The 27,769-nt window shown below is 42.4% G+C and overlaps 1 protein-coding gene across 1 annotated transcript; it reads left to right on the forward strand.

Annotated features, from left to right (window-relative positions):
- The first annotated feature begins 647 nt into the window (after positions 1 to 647).
- LOC140209983 (synaptophysin-like protein 2) lies at positions 648 to 27,211 on the forward strand. Its single transcript, XM_072278691.1, has 6 exons — positions 648 to 868; positions 972 to 1,043; positions 17,833 to 17,951; positions 22,255 to 22,456; positions 25,278 to 25,469; positions 26,545 to 27,211. Exons 1-6 carry the CDS (start codon positions 848 to 850, stop codon positions 26,668 to 26,670), a joined length of 732 nt encoding a protein of 243 aa, XP_072134792.1. The 5' UTR covers positions 648 to 847; the 3' UTR covers positions 26,671 to 27,211.
- The last annotated feature ends 558 nt before the right edge of the window (positions 27,212 to 27,769 follow it).

Consider the following 27,769-nt stretch of genomic DNA (forward strand, 5'->3'; position numbering starts at 1 on the left):
CCAAGGAATAAAGTCCTAACCTATTCAATATTTCCTTCTAACTCCAGACCCGGCAACATCCTTGTAAATTTTCTCTGTACTCTTTCAACCTTACTACATTTTCCTATAGGTAGGTGACGGAAAGTGCATACAATACTCCAATGTCTCTGTGCTTTACAGGTAAATGTTCTATAATTGATCTTCCATCTCACTCCATTTTCTTGCATGACCCTCATTTCCTTTGATTCCCTATATCTGGCACGGAAAAGTAGCTCGGATGAAAATCTCCACCCAAAATATTGCTAGTCCCCACCACAAATTCTCCACAGATGACCCGTTGAGATGCTCCAGCAGTTTTTCTTTTGCAACGATTCATTGTCGACCTGTTAGGAAAGATCCGATCAAAAGATGTTAGTATTAGCAGAAAGATGGGAAACCAAATGTAGCGGGGGCAGTATCTCATCAGTGATCATTGTATTTGACTGGGTTGGAGTGTCTGCGATAATGTCGACATTTACAAATCTTAAGCTCTCTTAACCCATAAAGAAGTTTTAATAACCCAGCTCTTAGCTTCTTAATTGGATTTGCCTTTGAGATTTGAATGATTAACTAGAGATCAGGTCAATTATATCCGGCCTCGAGTCAGTTTTAGCCTTGGGTCACGTGGGACCTCGGAGCCACTGTGTTTGCACTTGTCCGATTGGCTTCAGAGGGTGGAGAGTGGCTTTCTCTCTGTCGGCGTTTTCATGTCTCTCTGAACTACTTTCTTTCTGTCGGCGTTTTCATGTCTCTCTGAACTACTTTCACTCTGTTTGTTGGGGAGCTGAGATCAACGTTATATAAGAGAAGTTACTTCTCGCGTCACGGAATGGAAGCGGTCCCGGTTAAGGTCTGAAATGTTGCAACAAGTTTGGAAACCGTTTTAAAGTTTGTGTCTGCGCGCATTTTTTGGATTAAAAGTTTGCTTTTTCTCCTCTCTTTTGTAATTTCAGAAGCTGGCTGAGTTTAAACTCGACCTCGGTCCTCTTAAGGAGCCGCTCGGATTTATCAAAGTCTTGGAATGGGTGTGTGTTCAAGGCCTTCTGTTTCTGCTCGTGTAAAAGGAAATGTTTTAGAGCAATATTTGTATCTGATATCAGTGGGTCATGTAAAGTTGTGTTTCCGGATGGGATGTAATGTTTGTGTGAGGGGCGCTCGTGATTGAAGTAGGAAGAATGTTTTAATGATGCGGGATGCGCCTGTGTGAATAAAAGGACTGCAATTTTAGGTTGTTCTACCTCTGGGGGAATACCGAACCCGCTTGTTATGTGGAGTTGACCCCCGAAAGTAAGACCCCCCCCCCCCGCAGCTATATAAAACTTTGTTTCTCGGTACAGTAATGTTGTATTGTGTAAGAACTTGCACGAGTTGTGTCTTAATGAAGATGGATGGCATTAATAAACGTTTGACACTGTACCACAAATATTTGCGGGATATCAGCTGATTAGTTAAAGAACTTTCTTTTGCAAAGAGTGTCTTGAAATGCCGGAATTTTGTTCCCTGGGGGGATTCGCAAGAAGCCACAGTTACATAGTGCGTCAGTGCTGAGAGACTGTAGAAGCAGTGGAGATCCCAGAGATGGGGTACCTATGAGCTAGAGCCTTTAAATCGATGTGTGGTTTTGTAGGTGTTGAAGTAGCCAATGGACAATGTTATGTGTAAAGGGGGTCTTCACAAGGTGGAAATCCAGATGAATTTGAGGATAAACCATAAGAGATCGGAATAGGATTAGGCTACTTGGCCCATCAAGCTTGCTTCATCGTGGCTGATTTATTATCCTTCTCAACCCCATTCTCTTGCCTTCTCCCTGTAACGTTTTCCACCCGTAACGTTTTCCGCCCTTACTAATCAAGAACCTAGCAATCTCCACTTTAATATACCCTTTGACTTGGTCTCCATAGCCGCCTGTGGGGATGAATGCCACAGATTTGCCACTCCCTGGCTAAAGAAATTCCTCATCTCTGTTCTGAAGGCTGTTTTTGTATTCTTAGATAAGGGGCCCCAAAACTCCTTGTAATGCTCCAAGTCTCCAATGTCTCAGAATCATTTATTTATTGACACACAGCATGGAATAGGCTCTTCTGGCCCTTCGAGTCATAACACTCAGCAATCCCCCTATTCAATCCTGCCCTAACCACAGGGCAAATAAACCTGCTAACTGAAACGTCTCTGGATTGCGGGATGAAATGAGGCGGTGGCGGGAATTGAACCCGGGTCTACTGTACTGTGCCACCCCAGTGCTGTGTTGGATAGTTAAGTCTGGAGGTAGCAAATCATGCAAGCGGCTTTTAGGAGTAGATAAAAGGGCATGGATGAATTGGATGACGCCTTGTCATAAGCAGTTTTGATATAGGCAAGTGCCAGTGGCCAGAAGCTCATCTTGTAGTTATGCTTGGCGATTTCTGCTACTGTACAGATGCTGGTCTTTATCTGGGTGATTGGCTCAAAGAATCTTCTGAGCCAGTTCTTCATAGCCCTCAATTAAACACTCTTTACAAGAATCAATCTACCTTTAAAGATGTATCCTCTACAACCACCCAGAGTAGAGAATTCCAGAGATCCGTCATCCTCAGTTGTTTGCCTCAGTGTTAAAGGCTACCTTATTTTGGTACAATGGCTTTTGCTCCACCCAGGTTAAATTTTGTTCGAACCAAGTTTTCCCTCAGGAATTAGCAACAGGGGATGTGTGATCAAGACCAGCGAGGAGGTAAGAGGCCTGAGGACACACTCGACCTTTCAACAACAGCTTCTTCCCCTCTGCCATTGGATTTACGAACAGTGAAACCATGAACACTACCTCACTATTTTTGCTTCTTTTGCATTACTTTTTATACTACAAATTGCAGTCAGGAATCTATATGTTATGTATTACACCATAACACTCATAAAATAACAACTTTCAGGAAATATGTTAGTGATAATAAACCTGATTCTGATTTGAGTTATTCTTGAGACACTGCTTGTGCTTTGGTTGGTTTTAGACAACTCGTCATTCCCTCATTCAACTAATGTCAAGACTGTGATAAAAGATAACAGGATTAAAGATAAAAGATGTACATTTTTTTAATAAGTGCTTCAGGCATTACAATCTTTGTTTACCGAATTATTTTTCTTCCTGCTTTAAATAATGGCCCCGCTTTTTTAAAAAGTGGTCAGTCAGCACATCCGCCTGGGCCAGCTCTCCAACTGGAGCTCTCTGCTTCAATTGCTTCACAGCCCTTTTACACCCTTCCTTTGAAAGCAATTAGTTACTAAAATTTTTGCTCCTCTCAGTACAACATTTGTTAACTATGAAAATGAACTCTCTAAACTCCCAAGTGTGCTAATTTGGACTAATATGGGGCCAAACCACTACCTATGTGTTGTACCTGCTCATGGACTACTAGCTGGTACCACATGCAGATAGCTCTACTGTAGGGCCAACCATGCTATATTTTATTAATATTAATGGGAGTGAAATGACCTTGGTGTGCAGTATTTATTCTAGAAGGTGACAGTGTATCAGGGTGTTTCAAATCCCAAATGTAGGAAATTTTGGAAGATGACAACGGATGATTTCATTTCCGTGAAAGCCTTCTCGTTCAGGCTGATCAGCCATGAACATGTCGAATGCCAGGGCTGGTCCAGTGGGCCCGGAGGCTGCCTTCTGTTCCTGTGTTCATGAAAAGACACAACAGATTACTGCAGGCAGAATCTGAGCAAAGGGGAGACTTGGCATGAGGGTGCCTGCCATACTTTTCTATTATTTCCCTCCTCTGCCAAGCCAGAGAATATTCATGGTCTACAAATAGATTAGGTTGTGGCATTTGAAAGGAAAATTGGAGCGGGCGAGCATGAGAAGCTCTGGTGACATGAGGTGGGAGGTGCTGGAATCTGGCGCAACAAACAATCTGCTGGAAGAACCCACCGGGTCGCGCAGTATCTGTGAGAGAAAATGACTTGTTAATGTTTTGGGCTCAGATGCGAGGTTTTTACCCAAAATGTAGCCAATTCCTTTTCTCGCACAGATGCCGCTGGCTTGAGTATTTGTGGGTAAATTTACAGACTTAGTGTCCTGTTCTGGTTGTGGTTGCAGCCTACATGAACAGGGCTACAAGTGAGGCTGGGGAAGGAAAAGAGAAATCACAAAACTGCAATATGATGAATCTGAAACTTCTGGAAACACCCAGAAAATTGGCCAATATGTGTGGAATCATGTTGTGGGATGTAGCACAGGGGTTCCCAGCCTTATGCAATTGTCCAACACCATTAAGCAATGGAACCCCTGATTTATCAGAATCTCACTAGAGCTACAGAGAAACTCTTGATCATTTAGAACATGGGACCTGGTGAGATCTTGCAGTGCTCCAGCTATATTAGGAAGGGAAAGCAGAACCTCCAACCCTGCTCCCCTCAACTCGTTAAACTACTCCCACCCCTTTTTTGACCAACAATGTAAACTAAATATAGCTCTGTCATAAATCATTCCAAGGAACTTCCCGGATCTGATGAAATTTGAATCAAATTTATATTGTTTGAATTAGGCATGGGTCATGAAATATTATTTTGTGACAATAGTACATTGTAATACGTTAAAAACTATAAATTACAATAAATGTACTCTGCACATTTTCTAAGTACAAAATATTGAGGTAGTGTACATGGGTTCACTGTCCATTCAGAAATCTGATGGAGGGGAAGAAGCTGTTCCAAAAGTGAGTGTTTGTCATCAGGCTCCTGTACCACCACATTATTGGTAGCAATGAGAAGAGGGCATACCATAGGTTATTTGGATGTCTGCACGTAATGTGACCTCAGATTTCCATATCAAGATCAAATTCCTGACGGTATCCCCATCGTGCTGATCCTGGTCACAGTGGCAGGTTTAAAGGCCCTTTTATGAAAAGGGCAAGGTGGAACACAGTGGATTGTGGTTAATTTGGACCAGTACGTTTTGGCCCGATTATGCAGCTGTCCCAGTTAGTTGCAGTTTTATGGAAATAATTTTAAAAGTATAAAAAAGAAAAACTGCCATTTAGCTGAATCAGAATTGGGTTTAATGTCATCTGCATATGTTGTGAAGTTTGTTGACTTTGCAGCAACAGTGCAATGCGTAATAAAAAAAAACAAAATTACAGTAAGTGTGTGCATATGCAAAAATTTAAATTAAGTGGTGAGGTAGTGTTCATGGGTTCAATGTCCACTCCAAAATTGGATGGCAGAGGGGAAGAAGCTGTTCCTGAATCGTTAAGTGTGTGCTTACGGGCTTTTGTATCTCCTTTCCAATGAGAACAAGGCATGACCTGTATGATGGGTGCCCTTCATGATGTCCACTGCCTTTCTGAGGCATTGCTGCTTGATGAGTATCAAGTTATGTATTTAAATGAATTGGAGAACAATTTGGAATGCTACTAATACTACAGCACTATAAAACTGTGCAACTCACAATGCTGGAGGAACTCAGCAGGTCAGGCAGCATCTGTGGAAAAGAGTGCAGTTGACGTTTCAGGCTAAGATTCTTCATCAGGACTCTTGGACTATAAAATTGTGCATTGTTTCCTCATAGTAATTGACAGAAGAATTTATTTGGCGTATGCCGGTGTGTTCTTTTGGCAAACAGTAAATGAACAAAATTAGTGCAAAATGCTGTAGGCAAGTAGTGCAGATAATGGACTGCCTTCATACAATGCTTTCAATGATTACATCTTCCAAATCCTCATTTTCATTGTAAAATTGAAGATGATTGTTGATGCCCTCAAGTCCTTTGTAGTTCCTACCTTGTTGAAGTAGTGAACTAGTTTCATTTCTACTCTTGGCTGTTACTTGCATTTCTAAGCCCGACTACTTAGAACTCCACTGAGCGTTATAGCACTGAATTGTTTTACTGCTTATTTCTCACCAACTATCAGTGACAAAAATCACTGTTTTTTGAGCACAAACACATGCAACGACACTACTAAAAACTGTTTGCTCTTAGCATGGTGTAGATTCTAACGACCATGCAAATGCATGTGACTGATACTAGTTTTAAAAGTTATTCAGCAACAGTCTGCTGTGCCAGTTAAGTGGCATAATGTCCCAAATAAACAAAGGGAATCCTAGCTATTTTCTCCCTTGTTTTTTGTTCTTCAAGTTGTTTCAAATAAGCTGCTGCTGTAATTAACCATTGACCCAATTAACTGGAGTCCACTGTATTCAGATGTTGAGTGGAAATTTCAGAGTTTAGAGCTGAAGATGTGACTGGCAACAATGAATTGATTTTAAAAATGAGTTCTCTGTAAGAAGTCTGAACCATTAGAACAGAGATGAGGAATTTCTTTAACCAGAGGGTGGAGAATCTGTGGAATTCATTGTCACAGACAGCTACAGAGGCCAAATCATTGTGAATATTTAAAGTGGAGGTTGATAGGATCTTGATTAGTCAGGGTGTTTAAAGGTTCAAGATTCAGGTTTATCAGGTGTATATAAAAACATAGTGGTATGCATTGTTTGCATTAACAACCAACACACCTGAGGGTGGGCTTGGGATAGCCCATACGGGTTGTCACACGTTCTGTCGCCTACATAGCATGCCCACAATGCTCGACAGACAACACAGTGCAACAAAACAACAACAGCAAAAGAAATCCCATTCCTCCAACTCATGCAGATACATAGTCCTCTAACCCCCGAGTAAGAAGGCAGGAGAATCGGGTTGAGAAGGAGAAGTCAGCCATGATCGAATGGTGGAGGAGATTCCATGGGCCAAATGACTTAATTCTATTCCTATGTCTTATAGAGTACTTCGGATCATTTAGAGAAGATAAGAGTTTGTTAGAGGTGATTTGAAATTGTTGTGAACATTTCAAGGTTCAAACAGCCCAGTTGAGTTCAGCAAACGGACAGTGATGAATGGGTTTCAGCTAAAACTCCATTGCACTTATTGTTTTCTTAAGTTTAAGGAGTGAAGGTGATCAGCAGAGGCTTCAGACCATCACCATATTTTGCATCACTTTTTTATTCCTCCTTCACAGTTTCTTTGATCATCTGTTATTGGATCTTTCTGCATCAAGCTCTGTAATGCTTTCAGGCTGCTTCATGCCTCTTATTGTTTATTTTCCAGCCTTGGACTTCTATTTTTAAACCTTCTGAAAGTTTTTCTCTGATCAAATGTTAATTTAGCTTCCAAAAGAATTGTGAAAATTCTTAGCATTGAAGACCATTGGGCCGATTATATCTATCCCCACCAAATATTAAGCTATTTAGGTAAATCCTTCCCACCACTCTGTCTGTTGCCTTGTTTTAATTTCATCAAGCAGTTTCCCATGTATCCTAATTTTGAGGGGTTCTCCCTCTATCGGCCTTTCAGGCGGTAAGTTGAAGACTGGCTCAGCTCTTTGGATGAAAAAACTTCTTACTCAATTTCTCGCCCCCGCCCTCGTGAGATGTGTTCTTCCTGTTGATCCTGCTTGGACTTTAAACTTCAAATATATCTCCCTTGGTCATCTTCCTTCTGTAAAAAGCTATTCAGTATGTTGAACCCCCTGTGCCTCCCTGTCAGAGCAGTTAAGCCAGTTGCATGCTGTGGCTTTGTTCTATGGCCCTGAAACTTTCTTTCTTTCTTTCTTTCTTTCCAAGTCCCTTTCAAAAAAAATTAACATTGAATGGGCTCTCAGGCAATGAATTCTTGATTTACTGCCTACTGGAAAAGTTTTCCTTGTGTCACCCTTATTTTTTTTGTTAATTTTGTTAGATATATTTCTTGGGACCCAACTCTTCCACCAGAGATTCTTTTGTTTTTGGTTGGTCTGGATGGTTTTTGAACACTTCATCAAGTCTCATCTTAGTCTATAGACTACTCAGACTACCCACATTGCTGAATTTGCTGATCTCTGGGTCGATTTTGTTCACACTTTTCTGCATGTCCACCTTGTTTGGTGGTTGGAATTGTATGTATTCCTCCTAATGGACTGAACCAAAATTTGTTTCTATGCTGCCTTCCTATTTCAGTTTGTGAAGCCCAACAATTTATTTAATCACCCCAGCCTATCATCAAGGATTTGAGCACATTGGCATCCAGGTCCTCCTGTTCATTTTAGAATGATTTAAATTAGAGTAGGTTCATTCATTCCATTTTGAAGTGTGTTCAATTTCATCTGGCATGTTTTCCCTATACGCTTGTTGGTGTACGTGCTTTTGATATTCATTATCCCCATTGTGTACCGCACTCCATTTGCCATCTACAAACTTTGAAATGGTGCCCTGTCTAACTTCTCACATGATTTTTAAAAGGTTTTAAGGAGTAGTCAGATTAATGTTTGGCAAGCACCACCACAGTCTATTTTCAGAGTCACACAGGTCATGGGAAAGCAACAATACAGGAGCCCTGTGTGTCCCACCTTCTATCACCAGATTTAAAGTGCTCAAGTCAGTTTGTTTTTAAAACCCATTTTAAGGGTCTTTCAAGATTTTTTTTCCCCCACTTCCACCATTGTTATTGGTGGTGTTGTCCAGGCTCTAGCACCATCTGGGTTTGAAAAGCTTTTCCTTCTCTCCCACCTCCACTTTCAAAAATTACTTTCATCGGTGTCCCTGTTTTAAACTTCTCCATTAAGGGGAATGAGCTCTACCTATTTATTTTTATTCTATTTAAAGGTTCAATGCAGTAACAAGCCCAATGAGCCCATGATGCTGAATTACACACTTGTGAACAATTGATCTGCTAACTGGTGTGCCTTTAGAAACTGGAACACCCAAAGAAAACCTACGCAGTCAGCGGAGGACGTGTAAACACCTTACCGACAGCGGCGGGAATTGAAATCACGTTGTTGGCGCTGTAATAGTGTTACGCTAACCATTACACTACCATGCCACCCCTCCATAATTTCACGTGACAACTTGGTCTCCACTCAGCATCCTCTGTTACCAAGGCAGTGACTGATACTTGTCCTTGTACCCCTAATCTTCCAATCCTGGCAACAACCACTGAACACCTCAGGAGATCCTTTCTCCCTGTGGCTATAAGACTCTACAACTCCTCTTCCTTGGTATATAGTTATTTGGTTTCATTGCACATCCTTTTTTTGCACTATTACTTTTTGATGTATATTTTAGTTCTTCATACCTCAGTGCTTGCATTGTGTATTTTAAGCTATATATTTCTGACTAATCAACTTTGCAACAATAATTTCCTTTGGGATAAATAAAGTTTCATCTCATCTTATCCTTGTGAATCTTCTCTCTACTCTCTCCAGATCAGTTGTATATTTCCAATAATGTGGTAACTGTGAATGAGCATAATACACTTGCAGTGACCTAACTAGTTGTAGTATAACCATTTTGCTCTTGTATTCTGTGTCTCCACTAGTGTTCTAACTAATCACTCAAATTTACCAAGTTTTGTGGGTTTGTGCACACAGTGGGGTGGCACGGTCGTGTGGTGTTGGCACAATGCTTTACAGTACAGGTGACCCAGATGCAATTCTCAACACTGCCTGTAAGGAGTTTGTATGTTCTCCCCATGACTGCATGGGTTTCCTCCAGGTGCTGCAGTTTCCTCCCATAGTCCAAAGACATACCGGTTGGTAGGTTAATTGGTCATTGTAAATTGTCCCGTGATCAGGCTGGGTTTAAATCAGTGGGTTGCTGTAGGCTCTGGCTCAAAGAGCCAGAAGGGCACACTCTAGGCTGTGTCTCTATAAGTAATATTTTTAATGTTCTGATCTTGTCTAATACAGTACTAATTCTGGTCATTTATTTTATCAAATCAGTTGTACTCAGTTTCTCCTTTCTAATGCTACATTCTAATTGCAACCCCATAGCAAATGTGGGCAAACTTCTTCATATTGCATTAGTAATACTTCCACGAAGCCATTGGGACCACCATTCTTGAGGTACAAGTACTGGTGCCCACCTGTCTATCATTTTTAAGCCACAGGTTCCTATTCCTATTTCATCACTCATTGCTGTAAGCTAGAGACCCTGTTTTTTTATTTACCAAAGTCAAATGTATTGTCCTGTACACAAGTTCATGTATGCACCAAGTGAAATGAGGAACTTGCCTGCAACAACATCACAGTCTCGTAGCATATTAGTACCATTCACAAGAAAAAAGAATTTGGTTTTTTAAAAAAAAGTAAGGTGACCCAAACTGTCCATTGTAGTGCAAAGGAATGTTGCAATATTGCAAAACACCAGTGATTAGGTTTGTGTAAGAACCGAAGGGTTGAAGTAAAATAATTCTTGAATTTTTCATAGTTGACTAAAATCTTGCAGAAGCTTTATCCTTGCATCTAGACTGTTACTGCTAATGTAATCACTGGCCTCATTTACCCTCAACGTACCCCTCAATTTCCTGTAGCTGTGATGTCTGAGAGACAATATGCCTCATGCCCACTCGTGCAAAATACAGGAATTTTCCATTTGTGATGTCGTGCTCAAAAAACTTTTGGATTTTGGAGGTTTTCAGATTTTGGAATTGTGGATAAGGGGTGCCTAGCCTGTACTTATTTGTCAGTTTAATGTTTGAATTCCCCATCTCTACAGATGTTTGACCTATCCCTTTGCACACTTGTCCCCCATCCACACAAACATCTGGAAACCAGAGTAATTACCAGTTTGAGAATGGGATGCATGTGGGGCTTGTGTATGAGCTACCTGTTGTTCCTTGGCTGTAGGGCGAGGGTTCCCCTCCTGGGATCCACGGACCCCTTGGCTAATGGTATTGGCATATAGAAGGTTTGGAACCCCTGCTGTAGAGAGATCGGTTCTCAGGCTGTAACTGTCTGCTGAAACTTGCTGTCCAGGCAGATCTCAGTCTTAGAGGTGCACTGGTGAAAGCTTTGCACAGAGTGGTCGGTGCCTGAAGCACACCACTAGTGAAAGTGGTGGAAATAGAGGACAGCATTGTTTAAAGAAACTTATAGACAGGCACACGTATAGACCATGTAGGGTAAGTGGAATTAGCACAAACATGCTGGGCTGATGGGCATGTTCCTGTTCTATGTACTGTTCTGCGTTCAGAGTTAGAAATCAAGACTTTGAGCTCATTCCGCTGATTGCTTGCTGAGGCCATGTGAAGCATTCTGGATTTCTGATGAGGTGCAGTGTATTCAATAAAGCAGGAATGCCTTTGGCTTGCTGTCAATGTTTTTCTCTTTTTGTTGCTCTCATGCTTCTGTGAAAACCCTTTTGACTTTGATACTTTGTTTAAAACTAGTGAATAAATGCAAGTTGCTATTTTTAGATTGGTAACACATAGCTTGTGTTAGGCATGACTCAGGAGATTACCACTGAGAACACTGACATGGTGCGCTGCCACAAGAAAGCAGCATCCATCATCAAGAACGCCTGCCATCCAGGCCATGCTCTCTTCTCGGGAAGGAGATGCAGGAGCCTTGGGTCCCACATCACCAGGTTCAGGAATTGTTGTTATCCTTTAACTATCAAGCCTCTGAACCAGAGTGGATAACTTCACTCACCCCAAAACTGAACTGATTCCACAATCTACGGACTCACTTTCAAGGACTTTACATAGCGTGGTCTTGTTATTTTTTGATTATTTAATATACTTATTTGATTTTCTTTTTGTATTTGCGCAGTTTGTCTTGTTTTGCACATCAGTTGTATCTGTGTCTTCGTTTTTGTGTAGTTTATAAGACATAGGAGCAGAATTAGGCCATTTGGTCCATTGAGTCTGCTCCGCCATTCAATCATGGCTGTTCCCAGATCCCACTCAACTTGATGCACCTGCATTCTCACTATATCCATTGATGCCCTGACCAATCAGGAAACGATCGACTTCCGCCTTAAATATATGCACAGACTTGGCCTCCACCGCAGTCTGTGGCAGAGCATTCCACAGATTCACTACTCTCTGGCTAAAAATTCCTCCTTACCTCTGTTCTAAAGAGTCGCTCCTCAGTTTTGAGGCTATTCCCTCTAGTTCTGGATACCCCCAGTGTAGGAAACAGTCTCTCCACATCCACCCTAACTAGTCCTTTCAATATTCGGTAGGTTTCAATGGGATCTCTCCCACCCCACCCCTTGCATTCTTCTAAATTCCAGTGAGTACAGGCCTAAAGCTGCCAAATGCTGCTTGTATGTTAACCTCTTCATTCCCAGAATCTACTCGAGAACCTCCTCTAGACTTTCTCCAATGGCAACACATCTTTTCTGAGATATAGGGTCCAAAACTGTTGCCGATTCCCCAAGTGCAGCCTGACTAGTGTCTTGTAAAGACTCAGCATTATCTCTTTGCTTTTATATTCTATTCCCCTTGAAATAAATGCCGACATTGCATTTGCCGCCTTTACACAGACTCAACCTATAAATCAACCTTCTAGGAGCCATGCACGAGTACTCCTAACTCCCTCTGCACCTCTGTTTTAACCTTGTCCCTATTTAGATGGTCTGCACTATTGTTCCTTTTACCAAGGTGCATTATCGTACATTTTCCAACAGTATTCCATCTGCCACTTTTTTCTTTACCCATTCTTCCAATTTGTCTAAGTTGCATTGCTTCCTCAGCATTACCTACCCATCCACCTCTCTTCGTATCATCCACAAACTTTGCCACAAAGCTGTCAATTCCATTATCTAAATCATTGACAATCAATGTGTGAAGCAGTGGTCCCAATACTGACCTCTGAGGAACACCACTAGTCACCAGCAGCCAACCAGAAAAGGCCCCTTTTGTTCCCACTGGCTGCCTCCTGCCTGTTAGCCACTCCCCTTTCCTTTAATGCCATAGGATTTTTTTTTATCTTGTTAGGCAGCCTCATGTGGCACCTTATCAAATGCCTTCTGAAAATTCAAGTAAAAGACCTCCACTGCCTCTAGTTTGTCCAGCTTGCTTGTTACTTTCTCAAAGAACTCTAACAGATTTGTCAGGCAAGATTTCCTTTTACAGAAACCATGCTGACTTTGACTTATTTTATTATTAGTCTCCAAGTACCTTGAAACCTCATCCTTAATAACAGGTTCCAACCTTTCCCAACCATGGAGATTAGGCTAACTGCCCTATAATTTCCTTTATTTTGCCTTCCTCCTTTCTTAAAAAGTGAGTGACATTTGCAATCTTCCAGTCCTCTAGGACCATGCCAGAATCAAGCGATACCTGAAAGATCATGACCAATGCATCTGTTATCTCTTCTGTAACTTCTCAGGACTCTGGGATGTAGTCCATCTAGTCCAGGTGACTTGTCCACCTTAAGACCTTTGAGCTTGCGGAGCACTTTTTCCTTTGTAATAGCAATGGCACTCACTCCTGCTCCCTGACACTCATGGACTTCTGGCACACTGCTATTGTCTTCCACAGTGAAGACCGATGCAAAGTACCCACTAAATTCATCTGCCATTTCTTTGTCTCCCATTCCTACCTCGCCAGCATCATTTTCCAGTGGTCCAATATCAACTCTCACAGCCCTTTTTACTCTTTATATAACTGAAAAAACTATATTATTGGTTAGTCAGCCTTCGTATTTCATCTTTCCCCTTGTAGCTTTTTTAATTTGCCTTTTGTTGGATTTTAAAAGCCTTTTGTAATCTCAACCCCACATCTTGGCTATTATTTGGAGGCCTATACTGTATATGATTCCCATAATGTTTTTTTAACCCTTGCAATTTCTTAACTGCACCCTCAAAGATTCAACGTTCTGTGACTTGATGTCACCTCGTTCTAAAGATGTAATTCCATCTCTTACCATCAGAGCCCGGCCACCATCTATACCTTTTTTGCCTGACCTTTCATTACAAAGTATATCCTTTGATGTTAAGCTTCAAACTTTGGCCGCCTTTCAGCCACAACTCAGTGATGCCCGCAACGTCATACCGACCAGTCTGTAATTGCACCATGAGTTCTCCACCTTATTCTGAATGCTACACGCACCTTCAGTCCTACATTCTTTTGAATTTTGCCTCTATGGTACAATTTGGCTCTTTGCTCTGCTTACTTTTGTACCCAGCCATTGGCTTGTCCTTCCTTACATTCATGTTACACCCATCATCTACTTGTAAACCTGCTGCCTCATCCTCAGCTCCATCATACTAGTTCCCATCCCTCTGCCATATTAGTTTGTCACTGATTCTATGGCATTTATTTGTATCTATGGTGAATGCCTGTAAATAAATGAATTTCAGGGTTGGATATGGTGACATACAGCGTGTACTTCAGCAATAAATTTACTTTGAGCTTTTACCAGTCTCGGACATCCCACCTCTCCCAGAAGTTCCAGGAGTCTCCCGCATATGAATAGTGGCTCCCTGATGCCTGCAAATTATATACAATATCACGGAAATCAATTTTTTTGAGAGCGAGCGAGAGAAAGCAAGAGAGAAAGCAAGCGAGAGCGCTTGAGAGCGCACGAGCGACCACGTGTGTGTGTGTGTGTGTGTGTGTGTGTGTGAGAGAGAGCGCGCGAGCGAGAACAAGCAAGAGAGAAAGCAAGCAAGAGCGCACAAGCGACCACGTGAGAGAGAGAGAGAGCAAGAGCGCGCCATGGCAGAGTGTTCCAAAAAAAATATAAAACCTATGTCACCCCAGAGTACACTAAAGCGTACCCCTGCCTTATAGGGGTCAAAAATAATGACAGTGTTGCTCGCTGCACTGTTTGCAACAATGACCTTTCTATTGCCCATGGTGGGTTAAGACTGTAAAAGACATTTTGAGGTGAGTTTAACAGGTGTCATTTGTTCATTAGCATAGCTAACGTTATTTAAACTAGCTGACTAGCTGCTAAGGAGCTATTCTATTGCAGCCATCTCACCTCTCCCGGGAGTCTCCCACAAATTGATGGTGCTACCTCCCTGAAATGAGTTTTTGCAGGGTGGGATGTCTGCAGCCTTTACAAGTCTGAGCCTGGATTCAAATCCCAGTCCAGAGCTGTGGCGTGGTGCTGCACCATGACAAGTAGTATGTTTTGGCAGCATTCGTGAGTGACCACCCCTTTCCCAAGGCCTAGGCTCCACGTAGGATTGGGGCACCGTTCTCTTCTAGAGCAGATGGCGTGCAGTGTAACGTGCAGCCAGAGCTTTCTGCAGTCTTGTCTTCCCCATGTGTGAAGCTGCAGTTTAATTTTAGCTTGTGGAGTGTGTGTAAGATTCACACCAGTGGGTTGTGCACTCCTGTTCCTGCAGCTATTATTAGCCACTGGGAGTGGACCTTGCAAAAAAAATCATACTTGATTGCATTGTGTGCAAATTAACCCTCTGCAGCCTGGAATTTGGGCTAATGCAGGCATTTGACGTCCGATTTACCTTGAGCTCAGAACAACTGGTGCAGGGTTTGAACAAACCTGACCCCTCCTCCTCGTGCTGCCCCCGCACCTCACCTTCTGTCTCGCTCTCTCTTTTCATCTTGGAATTATTCAGGCGCGCACTGTTGTACAGTAAACACGAGTGATTACATACATAAACTGTTTCAAAACAATCACACGTTTTGTAGGAGAGTTTTGTGACATGCTGAGCATAACCAGCATAACGTCTGGTTATAACCAGTTGCCACCAGACTCTCTTGTTTGGGGTTTTAGTGATCTAAATAATATAATTGTTTCTGAATTGTGAGTTGATCACTATTACTGTACCATAGTGATAGAAAAGTACAGCACAGAAATGGGCTCTTTAGTCTATCTAGTCCATGTAGAACTGTTTAAACTGCTTACTCCCATCAACCTGCACCGGGACTATCATCCTATCATTCCCTATCATCCATGTACCTATCCAAACTTCTCTCAGTTGTTGAAATCGAGCTGGCATGCACCACTTGCACAGGCAGCTCCCTCCATGCTCTCTCGGTGCTCTGAGTGAAGTTTCCCCTCATGTTGCCCTTAAACTTTTCACCTTTCACTCTTAACCCATGACCTCTAGTTGTCCCACCCAACCATAAATGAGAAGCAAAGGAAAACGGATAAAATCAGGAAAAAAGACTTGGGAAAAACTCAGAAGGTCTAGCAGCATCTGTATAAAAGAAAAGCAATTAACATTTTGGGTGTGCATCTCTTCAGAACTGATCGACTGTCCCGGACCTGGACCTGTTGCTTTTACAGATGCTGCCTAATCTGCTGTGTTTTCCCCAATATCTTGTTTATATTGCAGTGCACTCAGCAATTGCAGTCTTCATTTAAATTTTGTTCAGATCGCACCTGAGCATGTTGCGTTGTTCTGGCCAGCATTTTCCTTGGTGATATCACTCTTGACATACCCTTTATAACTAAATGTGTATGGAGGTACTGCTGAAGGTGAAATGTAAGTTTTTTACAGTGTCAATACCGGAATCAAAATGTGTGAGTATCAGGAAAAATTAAATGGCTGAGGTGTGATCTGACAGAGGTCATGAAAGATTAGATGTAGAACAAATGTTTCTACATGTAAAGAAATCCATAACACCTGGAGGCATTAAATCATTTACAAATCCAGAAAGGAACTCAGTGGCTTTCATCTGAGAGGTGAGATCTCTCCACTGTTGGGAATGGTTGTGGGAAACGGCTGCATTTTGGATGGATATTTGATCATTTTATTCATAGCTCAAAATCTGGCTCTTCAGTTTACCGTTTCCATGCTGACCAAGTACAAATTTACCAAAAGCGTTTACTAGCACTTGATCTGCGGCCTGCTTTGTATTGGGGGCTCTAGCTATTTTGGATGAAGAGTGTTAGGAGCAGGCTTCAGTAGAGTATAACTCCGGGAAAGACCCTTTCTATTGAATTGCCCATCTCTGCATGATTTGTGTTTTTGGTTCTGCATGTACTATATTTGAAACAGTGCAGGGAAAATGTCAGAATCATGTTTAATATCACTGGCATTTGTCATAACAATGAGATGAGGGAATGTCCTGGGTGCTGGGGTGGTCCTTACTGATGAATGCTGCCTTCCAAGGCACCACTCCTTGAAGATGTCTTGGATATTACAGAGGCTAGTACCCATGATGGAGCTATGGAGCTGACTAATTTTTCAACTTTCTGCAGCTTACTTCAATCCTGTGCAGTAGCCCCCCACCCCCACAAAAATACCAGACTGATGCAACTGGTCAGAATGCTCTCCAGGGTACCACTGTAGAAGCTTTCGAGTGTTTTAGTTGACAAACCAAATCTCCTCAAACTCCTTATGAAATATAGCCACTGTCTTGGCGTCTTTTATTTTGCGTCCAGGTTAGGTCATCAGAGATGTTGATGCCCAGGAGTTTGAAATTGCTCACTCCCTCTACTTCTGATCCCTTGTCTTGCCCTTCTTGAAGTCCGCAATCAGTGCAAATCCAGGAAGGGGGCCCTGGATTTACCGACCTTGAGTGCAGGGTTGTCGCTGCGACACCACTTAACTAACTGGTACACCTCCCCCCTGTTATGCCCTTTCGTCACCATCTGAGATTCTACCAACAATTGCGCTTATAGATGGCATTTGAGCTATGCCGAGCCCCACACTCATGGGTTCAGAGAGAACAAGAATGCTGCCAAGACTTGAGGATCTGAGTTGTAGAGAAAGTTGAAATAAGTCAAGACTTTATTTCCTGCGGTGTTGGCGATCTTTTTGAGGTATGCAAAATTATTCGGGGTATAGGTAGGGTAAATTCGTGCAGGCTTTTCCACAGGTTGGGTGGGACTAGAACTAAAGATAAGTTTGGAGTGAAAGGTGATGTAATTAAAGGGAACCTGAGGGAAATTCCTTCACTCGGCCAATGGCACGAGCACAGAACAAGCTCCCAGTGGATCTGGGTTTGATTGCAGCATGTAAGAGCGGTTTGATTAGGTGCAAGGAAGAGAGGTGTATGAAAGGCTATGATATGGATAGCTGGGCATGCCAAAAGCCCTGTTTCTGTGCTGTAAGGCTCTCTGACTCCACGTTTAATTCTCTTTGTCTCTACAGATATTTGCTGTGTTTGCATTTGGCACATGTGGTGGTTATTCAGGAGTGAGCGAGGCTTCCATTAAATGTACGTCTGGCAAGGATCAGCTGATCACAATCCATTTTGGTTATCCTTTCAGGTACGTAGGTGTCATTGCGTCGGGTGAAATCCGATCAGCCATTGCTTTGTGTGCCTTTTCTTCCCACCCTACCCTTGGGGCGCCATTTCCTGGATTTGCACTGACGATCGATCATTTTGTTTTTGCATGCTCCAACTCTCCTCTGCTGTGCTCTGAATAAAGTTTCCATTTGCAATCCTCCTTTGTTCCTGGCAACTCTCCATCTAAACTCTTCACCTACTTGTTTATGAAAAGCTCCTCCCAAAATCTGCTGCATAACTTTTCACCTCTATAACTTTCCTGGAGCAAATCCAGGGCTCTGGGGCCTGGATGATTGAAAGTGTAGCCTCCAGTGGTTGGCTGAAAGTCTGAGACTAATGAAGTTGCGAGAGGATTTGTTAGTTCATTGGCTTACTTGAAAACTGGTGTTATGAGCTCTCTGCTGGATTTAAATCCTGTAACTCCTCCTCAGATGCAATGTTTCCTCTGAGGTATGCGCGCGCACACATCTCTTGCTACTAGCACACGAAAGGTGGTCACCCGCTACCACCTTGGCGTGTTAAATGTATTTTGTGATTGTACATAATCATATTTCTTTTTCCAGTTTCTGATGCAGATGGTGTTGACAATGTGGAGTTTGTGATGATTTGTCTGCAGATTTTAGAACTGGCTTATTTGTACTGTTTTTATTGAGGAAATTATTCAGCGCACACGTTGTCACTGGGTAAAAAAAAATTGTACAGCGCAAGATTTTTGTGCACACTGACCATTACAAATTAGGGGGAGCATTGTTCCGATGGTACCATGGCATTGCCTTCATCAGAAGCACTTGGAAAAAGAGAGGAGACTGCAGGGCTTGGAATCTAGAATATAGAACACAACAGTGCAGGCCAGGCCATTCAGCCCACAATGTTGTGCTGAACCAGCTAAAAAGCAAATCAAAAACACCCAAACACTAATCCCTCCTACCTACACCATGTCTGTATCCCTCCATCTTCCTTACATCAATGTGCCTAGCCAAAGCCTCTAATGTATTTGTCTCTGCCACCATACTAGGCAGGGTATTAAAGGCATTCATGACTTGAGTTTTAAAAAAAAATGCCCCTCACATCCCCCTTGAACATACCCCCTCCCCTCACCTTCTGTGCATGTCCTTTGGTATTCAACATTTCAACCTTGGGAAGCAGACACTCTCTGTCCAATATATCTTAATGAACCTCCGTCAGGTCTCCCTTCATCCTCTGGCACTCCAGAGAAAACAACCCAAGTTTATCTAGCCTCTCGTAGCACCTGCCTTTTAAAGCAGGCAGCTTTCTGGTACACATCTTCTGCACCCTCTCCAAAGCCTCAACACTCTTCCTGTAGCGGGGGCAACCGGAACTGTGTGTAGCACTCCACCTGTGACCTAACCACAATTTGGATCAACAACCAGTCTGGTGGGGGAAATTGGGGTCAGGCAGCATTTGCAGCTTTAAGAAAGTAGTCCACTGGCATCATCTTAAATGGCGACAGAAATCAGCTGTTGGAAGATGTGAAATGAAGGAATGCCGAGAAAGACTGCACAGGTCAGGTGACATCATCTTTGAAGAGGCTAAATATAAATGCAACATAGAACAGTCAGTACAGGAACAAGCCCTTCGACCCACAAAATCTCTGATGAACATGGTGTCAGATTAGGCTAAATTTCTAAACACGAGACTGCAGATACTGGAAATCTGGATCAACACAAACCAAATGCTGGAGGAACTCGGCACGACAGGGAGCAACTATGGAAATGAATAAGCAGTTGATGTTTCGGTCCAAGGCCCTTTATCAGGACCGGAAAGGAAGGGGGAAGGTGTCAGAATATTAAGGGGGGGCAGGGAAGAGGACAAACTAGAAGGTGATAAGTGAGTCCGGTGGTTGGGGAAGGGAGGTTGAGGTAAGAAGGTGATAAGTGAAAAAGCAAAGGGCTAGGAAGAAGGAATCTGATAGAGTAGATTGTGGAAGAAGGAAGGGCACCAAGGGGAGGTGATAGGCAGGTGAAGAGAAGAGGTAAGAGGCCAGGGTGGGGGGAATGAAGAAAGGGGAAGGAAAAAAAATTATTGGAAATTGGAGAAATTGATGTTCATGCTATCAGGTTGGGTTGGAAGCTATATAGATTAAATGAGGTGTTGCTTCTCCAACTTGAGTGGCCTCATTGTGGCAGAAGAAGAGAATATGGGCCGATATGTCAGATCAGGAATGGGGATAGGAATTAAAATGGTTGCCCACTGGGGAAAACCCACTTTTTGTGGATGGAGCTGAGGCACTCAACAAAGCGGTCCCTCAATCTACATTGGGTCTTACCAATGTAGAGGAGGCCACGTCAGGAGCACTGGATACAGTAGATGACCCTAAGAGGTTTGCAGGCGAAGTGTTGCCTCATCTGGAGGGACTTTCTTGGGCCCTGAATGGAGGTGAGGGAAGAGATGGATCAGAAGTTGAAGCACTTCTGACGCTTACAGGGATATGTGCCGGGAGGGAGATTAGTGATCCCCTGATTCCAAGGGAATCATGGAGGGATTGATCCCTGCAGAAAATGGGGAGTGGAGGGAGTGGTAGATGTGTTTTGTGGTCGGGTTCCGTTTGAAGGCGGCGTTGCAAAGAACGATGTCTGGATGCAGAGGCTCTTGGAGTGGTAGATGAGGAGAAGAGGAACTCTATCCCTGTTAAGGTGGCGGGAAGATGGTGAGTGTAGATGTCGGGAAGTGGTGGAGAGGTGAGTGAGGCAGCATCAATGGTAGAGGAAAGGAGACTCCATTCTTTGGAGCACATCTCTATCCTGGAAAAGGGAGCCTCATCATGGGAACAGATGCTGTGGAGACGAAAGAACTGGGGAAAAGGAAATTACATTTTTTTTTACAGGAGACAGGGTGAGAAGAGGTATGTCAAGATAGCTGAGGAAACTGGGTCTATAAAAGATACCAGACAGTTTGTCTCCAGTATTGGAAACAGCTTGAGAAAGGGGAGAGGGGTCTCAGAAATGGACTTAGTGAACTAAATCTCTTTTGAGTTAATGTTATAGATTGATGGAGATGAGGGACTACAGTTGCCGTGATCTGCAGAGAGAGAAAGCAACAAACTGCTGAAGGAACTCAGTGGGTTGAGCAACATCAGTGGGGCTGGTGGGAGGAATTGTTGACACATTCAGGTCAGGACTTTGCATCAGGGCTGACTCCCAAACTGGGAAGGCTGCTTTTCTGAAATTGTTGAATGTTAACTGTGATTCTCATTCCACAGATACTGCCCAACGTCAGTACCTCCAGCACTTTCTATTTTGTGTCACCCTCCCCTCCCCCCCCGCCCCCAGCTTTATACAACCCAAACTCTGTTTTTAGGCCATCCCGTTCCAAATTTGTTGGAACTTTAAAAAAAAATAAATACATTTTTACTGTAGAACTCTGATAATTCAGTACCCTCAAGATGTTGGCCTATTGGTTTATATTGGCACAATGCATTTCACTTTTTATGTGTCAGTATAATATATTTTCCATCAAGTTTAAGAGGAGCACAGGATACATGTTGAGTTTTGACTTTCCAAACAAGCTGTGGTTACACTGCAGCCACAGACCTACCTTATTCCTGACCCTGGCTCCAGCGACACACTTGGCCCATGTACCTGACAGTACGTGGCAGACTTTGTACACCCATGTATAATGAGGACTTGGTGTACGAGTGATGAGATACTGATCTATTGGGATTTGTGTATTTTTGGATATTGGAGTCTTGCTGTATTTGTTCAGCCCCTCTTCTAAGTTGGAAAGAAATTAGAGAGGGTGCAGAGGAGAATTAATACTGCCTGGTTGAGAGAGTGTATTGTGAGGATAGGTTGTGTGAGTGTCAACTAGGGCTTTTCTCTTTGGAGCAAAGGAGGATGAGAGGTGATTTGAAAGAGGTGTACAAGATAAGAGGCATAGATCGAGTGGACAGCCAGAGGGTGAAATGATAAATATAAGGGGACATAATTTTAAAGTCAATGGTGAAAAGTTTAAGGGGAACATAAGAGTTAAATCATTTAAACAGTGGTGGGTGTGGAACATATTGCCAGGGTGGTGGTAGAGGCAGATATATTAAGGGCATATAAAGAAACTTTTAGATAAGTGTATGATAGAAAAATGTGGGGCTATGTAGTCGGAAAGGATTAGATTGATTTCAGAGTAGGTTAAGATGTTCCAAAATATCGTGGGCTGAAGAGCCTGTACTGTGCTCGAATGTTATGTTATAAGGTTTTCCTTCTAAATAGACCTTTAATTTTGGATTATATCCATTGTTCCTGTTTCTAACCCCTCATCTTGTGTTGCAGGTTAAACAGAATTTCTTACGAAGTGCTCACCTGCAATAATGCTACCAGTTATCATACATTTCATCTGAATGGAGACTTCTCCTCATCTTCAGAATTCTTTGTTACGATTGGAGTGTTTGCATTCATGTACTGCGTGGCTGCTCTGTTGGTGTATGTAGGATACCAAAACTTCTACCAGCAGAATAAGTATCTGCCACTTGTTGTAAGTCCCAAAATTTAATGTTGTCATACCCAAACTTTTCAATCTGGCCTGATGCTTAAATCGTCGTCCAAATGTCAGGTTCAGTCATTTCGATATGCCCTGGGTCCTGGACCCTGCCACCTTGATTTGGCCTGTACCCAACCTTTCCGATTTGGCCCAGTGCTTAAATCCATTGTACTGCAGGTCTTCTTTGCTCTCAGCGACTGGCCAGCTGTCTTACCTCATCTCGGTTCTGTCACATCAAATTGCCTTCAAGTCTGAAGGGAAGTTACAGACTACTGGTTGGGATCATTTGTCAGAAAAAAAGTGATTAACGAAGTATTTAGTTTTCCTTGTTTCGTTAGTTACCAGCCAGAAGTTGCTGTGATTCACCAGCACCATCTCAATGCCCCAAATGAAGTTCACATAAACCTGTGCTTGTTTTAAGTTTTCTTTTTGAATTTAGAGACTTCCAGCTTCAAGAAAGCTCTTGCATTTAGAAGTGTTGGAGTACTTAATCAGGGCATCAGTCTGTTGGTATTAGCAAGCAGTAATACCTGTCCCATTGATAAGAACAGGATTGAAATTTCATCTCTACCCTAGGGCCACTTAAACAAGAATCAACCATGATTCTTTCATTTAGAGAAACAGCAAGGTAACAGGCCCTTTTTGGACCAATAAGGCCCCTAATTACACATGTGACCAATAAACCTACTAATTGTATGTCTTTGGAATGTAAGGGGAATCTGGAGCACTCGGAAGAAACCCATGCAGTCATGGGGAGAATGTACAAACTCCATACAGACAGTAGTGAAATAGAACCCAGATTGCTGCTGCCCTACCATGTGGTCACATCTTGCTCTTTATCTTAAGACTTTGCTTTGTTTTTTTTTAAGAAAAAGATGGGCAGGTGGGAAGATTACTAACTTGAATCCCTAGTTTTTCAATTTTGAGTTTCTCCTGATTTTGCTAATCTGAGTGGTTAAACTCTTCTCTCTCCCCCCCCCCCAACCATTTTACTATTCAAATAGTTAACCCAGGAGAGTAATTAGCAGATTGAAGGTTTACATTCTTGCCTAAATCTTTCCATTGTGTCGTGAGCGAGCTGGGTTTAATATGGGTTTGAATAGTCATGTATTGCGATATTCTTCTAATTTGCAGCCGACTTGGAGTTCACACATTGTTAGAAGGAATTTTGAGTTTGTTGATCAGCAGTAGATAAATGGTAGATGAAATTTAGTGCACAAAATTTTATATTTGTAGATAAATCAGCACAGAAACATTTGGACTTGGCAGAACTTCATGTTGACCAAGGTGCCCATCTAAATTGGTCCTGGTTTCCTGTATTTGAATTGTTCCTATCAATATACTTACACAAATGTCTTTTACATCTCTTTATTGTACCACCCCACTCCCCAGCTACTACTACCCGCAGCTTGTTCCATGTATGCACCCCTCCCCCCCCCCCCCCCCCCCCCGGCGTGAAGAGGTTGCCCCACTGGCCCCTCAAATTAGAATGGGTTTATTATCACTAACATCCAGTATATCATGAAATTTGTTCTCTGACAGCAGGACAGTGCAATCAGAAATGCATATTGAAAAATATTAGTGTAAACAAATAGTAAAAGTAGTGTACATGGGTTCATTGTCCATTCAGAAATCTGATGGCAGGAGGGGAAGATGTTCATAAAACATTGAGAATGTGTCTTCAGGCTCCTTTCCCTCTCTGGTAGTGACAAGACATGTCCTGGGTGGTAGGGAATTTTAAGGATGGATGCCACCTCTCTCCTTAAACTCCTAGTTTTTGATTCCCTTTCCCTGGAAAAAGATTGTGCTTTAAAGACTTGGGAACACACAGATACCTTAACTAGTAAGATTATAAATTTAAAATTTTAAATACGATTTCAAATAATTCGAATTGCAGTCTTGGTTTTTATCTAGAAGCAGAGAATTGAAAAGTAAGGAATTAATGTTGGACTGGCCTCTTGTGTCCTCTTGTATCTGCAATATTTGAGTAGTTGATTCATTGCAAAGGACAGTATAGATTTATGGAGCTGGTATCGGTTAATGTGTGGGTAGTAATTGAGTAGAGATTATAAAAGGAGATGTGATAAATTAACTAGAATAGATCAGAGGCTTTATGATGGTCAGGGTTCTGGCAAGGTAAATTTAAACTTGGAATAACTTCTGTTGTCCAGGAGCGATGAACTTCCATCCCTCTTGTTTCACGTATACATTCCAGTTTTTGAATTTGGCCTGAACACCAGCAATATTGACCAACTCTTGAGTGTGAGCCAGTTCATCGTTTGAACAAGATTGAACACAAAATGAATTAGAAGGCGTTTATTGTTATATAACTATATACTGTTAATGTATACCGTCAAATGAGACGATGGCACTCTGAGCCAGGGTGTAGTATACATAACACATAAAAACTAGGAATGAAGCCTACAGATGGGTTACGCAAAAATAAACGAATTAAAGTCCATGAATTAAATATTGTAAACTACAGAACAGCTTAACCAGTGACACTTTGAGTACGATGCGGCAGGGAGTTCAAAAGCCAAATGGCCTGGGGGAAGAAACTATTCCCCATCCTGGCCGTTCTTGTTTTTATGCATCCTGCCTGATGGAAGAAAGTCAGAGGATGCTGGGTGGGTGGGTGGGATCCTTAAAACCAAGGGGTCTGTGTGCCCACTGCTCCTGAAGTGAATTGGGTTCAATTTAAAAAGGCATTGTGCAGGTGGATTAAAGAGAACTGGATTAGTACATTACAAGTCTAGGTGTGGAATTGGTACAATTTTGGAAATTTGACAGCAATGCAATGACCTCTGTCTTTCAGGATTTTGTTGTGACTGCATTATTTGCATTCTTGTGGCTGGTCTCATCCTCTGCTTGGGCACAAGGTCTGTCGGACGTTAAGTACGCTTCAAATCCGTCTGTTCTGATCGGCAACGTGGATACCTGCCAAAGGCAGGATGTTGTCTGTACTCCAGCTGCTTTACCCTCCATGGGTCGCCTCAATGCCTCTGTGGTAAGTGCAGGCTGTGCAAAGATAGCACAGCGGTGGGCTAAAGGTTCACTTGAGCTGTTGCCTTGTTCAGGAGGGATACTGTTTTATTTTGTATGATGGCTTTCTCTACTTTATTGAATGCAAATGGTGCTTCACGGCCAGTGGAGCCCTTTGGATGCACATCCCAGTTGTTCTTGGCAAGTTACCACAAAAAAACAATGCAGTAGGTATTAGCCAAGTTTATAAATTGTCGTTTGTGCTTTTATGCCAATCAAGATGGCAGGTTAATCATTTGAACCCAGACCTACTCTAGAAGGAGAGGTGTCCAATGGGCCAAAGTTGGAATCCTCTTCCTGCATGACCTTGCTTCCTGTTTAAAAAAAAAAAGGGATTGTCTATGATGAAGTTAGACTATAACTTAAAAGCAGCCTTGGTCCCGGAGTATGAAATGGCCAATAGTGCTGAGACCACCAATTTGTCACCTGCCGCATTCCTCTTTGTGCTCTACATCTGTGTTAAGCTTTTTTTTTAGGCTTCCAAAGGCCTCTACTCTTCCCTGAAATGGGTTTAGGAGGGCTAAAGAGATTAGCTTTATTTGCCACATGTACATCAAAGCATAGAATGAAATACGCCAAATCAAATCAGTGAGGATTGGACTGGGCAAGTGTCACCACACTTCTGACACCAACATGGCATGCTTACTAACGCTATCTATACATCCTTGGAATGTAGAAGGAAACCAGAGCACCTGGAGGAAACCCATGCGGTCATGGGGAGAACATACAAACTCTTTACAGACAGTGGTGGGAATAAAAAAAAACATTTTACAGTGCGCACTGTAAAGTGATATGCTCGCTGTTACACTACTGTGCCAGCTATGAGGTGGGCTGATTAGTTTGGGAGCACATCCTTCAGATCGTTGCTTTAAGTGACTGCAGAATGTTTTCATGAGCCTAGACAGCAAGCACTGGCAGTTTTGCATTAATGAAGCAACATGCTAAAATGTAGAGCCTACTATTGGTCAATTAACGCTTTGCTAGCTCAGATCCAGAATGTTTGCAAATTCAATATTAATTCTCTTTTTCTCTCTCCACAGATATTTGGCTTCATGAACTTCATTTTGTGGTCGGGCAACAGCTGGTTTGCATACAAGGAAACGTCCTGGCATAAGCCGGGTAGCCCACAGGGTGATGCCGAGCAAGGCAGCCAAATGCAATACTGATTTATAATCCTCACCTTTCACTCCCTTCCACCTTTCCCTTCAAATACAAATTTGTGCAAATGCCCTGGGTTAGTGTCAGACCACTCAAACCTAACCACCCAACACATTTGGAGAAGAATAATTGTTACACAGCCAAAAGAGGGCTGGGAGGAAGCTATGACTACCTGACTCTGCACCACAAACCATGCTGCAACCTATTATCTCCCCTACCTCATTAACTAAAAACAATTCATGGACTCGATGCCATCTATAGAGTACATACATTATGTCGATATGGTGCCGAGTAATTCAGCTTATCGTGCCCATTTTGTTCTACATTCTGGGTTTTAATTCTATTTCCAATGTTAATTCCTGAGAAAGCTTTGGGACACGCCCAACATCTTGGGGCCCAACTGTTGCTCCCCAATTGAGAGTTGGTTTAATGTTTAAAACCATGTTTAATATTTAACACTTTATTCTAACAGTACACATACCCTCCACCCTGAAATCTTCTTGATATTTTTATTTAGTGATAAAATCATTAAAAAGAAATGCCATCCATGCTTACTAGATGTAAATTGCATGAGAAAGTCTCTGTAATACAACCTCAGTAATGCTGGAACTCCCTTATTTTCAAGAACTCTTCCAAATTTTGTTCTCTGCACACAGTTCTTGCTTGTAAGGAGTCGGAATCTCAATGTGTCACTGATGCTTTGACTGTTACAAAATTGAACGTACTCTTGAATGCAGAAACATTCTTTAGGAGTTTATCACGTAGGGTGGTCAGGGCAAGTTGTTGGCTGGACATTTTTAAATATAATTTGTCGGCGGGGTTTGGTGTTTTCATCCTTTTGAATCATTTAAAACTCAAGGCCCACTTCCTCATTGGGACCCGTTCCTGACCTTCCCAGATAAAGTTGCACATTCTGAGACTACAGCTTTTACTTTCTTCACTTTTTGAATTATTTTTGATATGATTGGATGCAGTGTTTCTCTCTAATACCACTATGCTATCTCTCCCCCCCCCCCCCCCCCAACGCTTCACTCTTTCCCTGTCTTTTATATCAACACCAGGAATGGCTAAAACAAGGCACTGAGGTTCAGTAAGACCCAATCTGGA

This window comes from Mobula birostris, chromosome 14, assembly GCF_030028105.1.
Source record: "Mobula birostris isolate sMobBir1 chromosome 14, sMobBir1.hap1, whole genome shotgun sequence".
Taxonomy (NCBI): Eukaryota; Metazoa; Chordata; class Chondrichthyes; order Myliobatiformes; family Myliobatidae; genus Mobula; species Mobula birostris.